Below are 4965 nucleotides of genomic sequence, written 5' to 3'. Positions count from 1 at the left end.
TGGAGTTAAAAAAATAATAAAAAGTATATAGACATTTAAACAGCACAACACAACAAAATTTACAAAATGATTGAAACTTTAGCTAAAATTAAAATATAAAAATAAAACTTTCAAAATATTAATAACAACTATAAACTATAACTTGGTTATAGTCTTTATATCTGGCTGTATATAAATTCCGTACCCACTATATATATATATATATATATATATATACATATTTGTCGTCATCACAATTATTTACCTGCTTTTTCTTGGATGTGCTTTTTCTTGGATCACAAAATCTTGGATCGCAGCATCTAGCATTCAAAAGTTTGGGGTCAGTGAGATTTAATGTTAATTTTATTTATATTTATATTCAGCATTAAATTAATCAAAAGTGAGAGTAAAGACATTTATAATGTTGCAAAATATTTCTATTTCAAGTAAATGCTGCTATAGTTCATCAAAGAATCATAAACAATAAAATGTATCACAGTTTCCATTAAATTATTAAGCAGCACAATTGTTTTCAACATTTATAATAATAAGAAATGTTTCTTGTGCAGCAAATCAGCATTAGAAGGGTTTCTGAAGGTGATGCTGAAGACTGGAGTAATGACTGCTGAAAATGCAGCTTTGCATCACAGGAATAAGTTGCATCTAAAAATATATTCAAATAGAAAATAGTTATTTTAATTTTAATAATATTTCATAATATTATTGTTTTTACTGTGTTTTGAGCAATTAAATGCAGCTTTGGTGAGCATAAGATACTTCTTTCAAAATCATTTTCAAAATCTTAGCGACCCCAATCTTTTGAATGGTGGTGTACAAAATGAGTTTGCATCAGTCTGTCAAAAAATGTGATATGTGCCCTTTGTGATTTGTTTCTCCCCCAAAAAAATTTGTTCTTGCTTTATTATTGCAAGACATATTCTGAATTTGGGATTAACATTCTTACCAGTTACCAGCCATTGGCAAGTGTTATTATATATATATATATATATATATATATATATACTCGCCAAAGCCAGTTTTTACATGCATTTGGCATTTGTCGAGTGTTAATTCTGGAACCTGTCTGACACACAAACACTCTGTTCAGTGTCCAGACTCAGAGGCACAGGAGACACTATACACACTGTAATAAACACACTCAGACATGATAAATGCAAATGTATTCAGAGAAACACACACACACACAGAGAGAGAAAGATTCCCCTAGACACAGTGATGGCTGTTGAAAACTTCACTCTGTCTCTAGTGTAGAATGAATGACACTCTGATGGAGAGTTTCATCATAATGAGCCTTCATTAATTCTGCATTGCTGCTGGTCTCTTTGCTCTATGGACAGCAGCCAGCACAAGCCCTTACACCACTCATACCCTCGGGGACACACAAACACACACACACACTCATTTTGCATTCTGTCCTGTTTTAATGGATTTTTGATGCAAGATCGCTTTAAATGGACAGACTTCATCTTACAAATTATTTTCTGAAACTTAAGCCTCTCTGGTTTTTAAGCCTTTTGGCAGCTGTTAACAAAGCACATAAAAACAAATGAAACACTAAAGCATTTAGCTTCATTGGAAATGCATGAGAACTATACATGCCCAATGAGATTTTAGCTTTAAAAATATGGTCATCTTAAGAACTGACCTATTAGCCAGCAGTTTTAAAAATGTAACATTTTAAAATTCACAAGACTCAATCATGTCCACGGGGCATCTTAAGCCTTCTCTGGTCCAGGGCAAAGGCACCTCTCCTAAGTGTGTGATATTATGAATCATACTAGAGCTCATGCATATTGATTAGGTCAGCCTCTCATTTCTTGGTAACCTCCTAGCGCAACCCAGTAATGTGACCCAAGTAATATTCATGAGTCAGGCCTTTACCATATTAGGATCAGACTTGGCCAAAGGTTTTCACATGCCCAAAATGTTATACCAATAAAACCACAGCAAACTCAACAATGATAAACAAGCTGCTCACAGAAGTGTGATAGTGGTCATAGTGAATACCATAGTGAGTCCTTGAATGGATTTTTGTGATTTTTTTCACACAAAAATGAAAATTCTGTCATTTTTGAGTATCCCTTTTAAGTATGAACAATGATCAAATTCGAGATTGCATCTAAATCTACTACACTCTTAAAAATAAAAATTCCAAAAGGTGGTTTTCACAGCAGTGCCATAGAAGAACCATGTTTTGTTCCCCAAAGAACCTTTTGTGGTGTTGTGATTTATAAATAGATGCCACTAGATAGGTCAATAAAGAATCTTTATTTTTAAGAGTATACAATCACTATAACAACCACATAAACAGTCAAGCAAAGATCTCAATCAGTTCTTACCACTATCAAACAGGCTTTGACATCCACCATTACCAATGATTTTCAATGGCAAGTAGTAAAGCCTGCTTTAAAAGTTGCTAAATGATGTCATACGCTAATTAGCATATTCATGACATTATTGCATTTGTATTCTGCCTTCTGTCAACCTTTTACATTTTGCCTTTCTACTACTCTCTAAGCTCACATACTGTATTTTAATACAGCCAAATTCCCAATAAAACTGTTTTCATTTATATATTTTTCTCTTTCTGTTGTCAGACAACAGGATGAATAAGAAATAGTGACTGAAAAATGGCCCATTAAGACACATATCCAGCTCTCCCTTCCAAGCTGTTAATCTGCACTAAAATCCTGATTTATAATCGAGACGTCATGAAAATCAAATGCACATAAAGACAATGGATATGCTGTTTTTCAGCTATATTTACAATTTAAAATTATCACTCAGATTAGAAGCAACAGAATATATCTACAGTATATCAGCAGACGCAGAGAGAAGACCAGTACCGACAAGTTTGTCCAAGAAGTCATTCGATTTGTTTCTAGCTGCTTTTTTGGGGGGGAAAAAATCCCTAAAGGGGTCTGAAAAGTCACAAAATCTAGCAACTAAGCTGACAACACTGTTGACATCAACATCAAGAAGTTCAGTGTGTTTTGATTTATTAAAGTTGTCAGGCTGTTTAATAGCTCCAACTTTTAAAAAAAAATTCAATTCTTGTGGCATTTGAGACAGGTGAAGCTGAGATCATTTGTTCATTGCCAACATGGTGATCTGCAGAGCCTTTTTTTTTAATTGAAAGCTAGACCAAAATGTGTGATTTTTCCAATCCAAATAACTATTTTCAATGTGATTTCCTGATCCTGTGATCCCTCTGTGGTCAGTGTCCTGGGCTGCAACCCATGTCGCTGATTTGATTAACGCAGCGCTGGCAGAGCTACAAAGCTGTTCTGAGGACAGCAGTTTGAGACCTGATTTGGCAGTGAATGACATGGTGGTTTGTGATGTGTGCTGGCAGGTGGTGAAGGAGAGACTGCAGGACCTGCTGAACAGAGAGGAGGAGGAAGAGAGTCATGGAGAGGATGTGGTAAAAAATAAAAATAACTGCCTGCTAAGTTTCAAATCATTTATTTAGATATCACGAACCCAGTGCGTGGAGTTTTAAGAACATCTGTGTTTTTTCTCAGAGTACCTGTGATCCGGTGGTAAACCACTCGGAATCGATTAGCCACACAGTCAGTGTTCCCCTCCAGACCACCCTGGGCACCCTAGAGGAGATTGCCTGCTGAGCACCGTAACCCCTCCACACCAACAGGGGGGGCTGGGCCACTCCACTCCAATTGGTGAAGGACAGAGTAAGACGAGGGAAAAGTCTCTATTGCTTTTTCTCAACATGTCATCATTTGGCACAAACATGAGAACTAGAAGCCAAGGAGCTTCTCGAGGAACATGAGGACCATCTGTTTGTTCTGGACTCATGAAGGAAAGCAGAAGCTTGTGGACCTGTCGGGACAGTCACTTGTAAAAATAAGACAAACATGAAAACACGAACATGTGAGGAACTGCAGATGCGCACAGCCTCTTTCTTTCTCTCTCTGCCCAGACGCCATTTTGAAGTCTACTGCCAAAACACTGTAACTCAGGGGTGCCCAACCCTGCTCGTGGCGATTGACTGTCCTGCAAAGTTCAGCTCCAACCCTAATCAAATACACCTGAAGCAACTAATTAGGGTCTTCAGGATCACTTAAAAATTAAAGGCAGGTGTCTTTAGCCCTATTCGCACGACATTAGTATTACCTGGTGACCTCCAGACATTTGTAATAATTGTGGAGGTTGTATGTGATCTTAATCCCGTGCGAATCGGCAATGTCTGTAATTTGTAAAGTAAAAATTCCCCTGCAAATGACCTACCATATTTCGCCGAACACCGAGGTGCTGTGATAATATTAGTCATTAGTTTTTGTTTCCTGTGTGCCTTTTTATCCATCTTTCGCGAAGAATGGAGCTGCGTTGGAGTGTTTGATAGTATTTTGGGTGCTGTCATCATATCGCTACACCATACAATTTGCAGAAAGAGAAAGCTGAAAAGGTTTTGAGGTTAATGTGTTACAAATAAATCAAGCACAAAGCTTGAGATATTATTTTAACCTGGTGAAATGTAAATGACACAGCGCACGAAACTATATTATTTTTTTTATTTTTTTTAATCCATCTAACCGGACCATAGAACAGGACTCGCAAAGCCTTGACATCCGGGTATCCGGGAGATAAGTCAGTAAATTCGAGTAAAATCACAGGCTTCGCTTATCCCGTGCGAATGCACCACACAAAATTCAGATGTGGGGGGGTAATTTCAAAATCACACAAGGTCCCCAGATAATACTAATCCCATGCGAATAGGGCTTTTGATTAGAGTTGGAGCTAAACTTTGCAGGACAGTCGATCGCCAGGAGCAGGGTTGGGCACCCCTGCTGTAAATGATTAACAGAGAAAATGTTGTGAAACTGTTCTAACTGTGCATGTGTCAGTTTCATGCGTTACAATACGGTTTTCTCGAACCTGTCATCCCCTCTCACGTGTGGAGACAGTTTTGTCTTCTTGTGCTGTTTGTTTGCTATGTGTTTCTGC

At 37.4% G+C, this 4965-nt stretch overlaps 1 protein-coding gene across 3 annotated transcripts in view; it reads left to right on the top strand.

The window, feature by feature from the left end:
• The window catches only part of LOC107674665 (acid-sensing ion channel 2), a 413064-nt gene extending 409095 nt beyond the window's left edge, over positions 1–3969 (top strand). For all 3 annotated transcript variants that reach the window (XM_016468711.1, XM_016468710.1, XM_016468709.1), the window contains 2 exons: positions 3356–3424; positions 3525–3969. In XM_016468711.1, coding sequence (XP_016324197.1) covers positions 3356–3424; positions 3525–3626 — 171 coding nt within the window. In that variant the 3' untranslated portion in view covers positions 3627–3969. The remainder of the gene's footprint in view (positions 1–3355; positions 3425–3524) is intronic.
• The last annotated feature ends 996 nt before the right edge of the window (positions 3970–4965 follow it).

The sequence above is a fragment of the Sinocyclocheilus anshuiensis genome, unplaced genomic scaffold, assembly GCF_001515605.1.
Source record: "Sinocyclocheilus anshuiensis isolate Anshui unplaced genomic scaffold, SAMN03320099.WGS_v1.1 scaffold152, whole genome shotgun sequence".
Lineage (NCBI taxonomy): Eukaryota > Metazoa > Chordata > Actinopteri > Cypriniformes > Cyprinidae > Sinocyclocheilus > Sinocyclocheilus anshuiensis.
The sequence above is the reverse complement of the archived record's forward strand: the minus strand, read 5'-3'. Positions and strand labels throughout refer to the sequence as shown.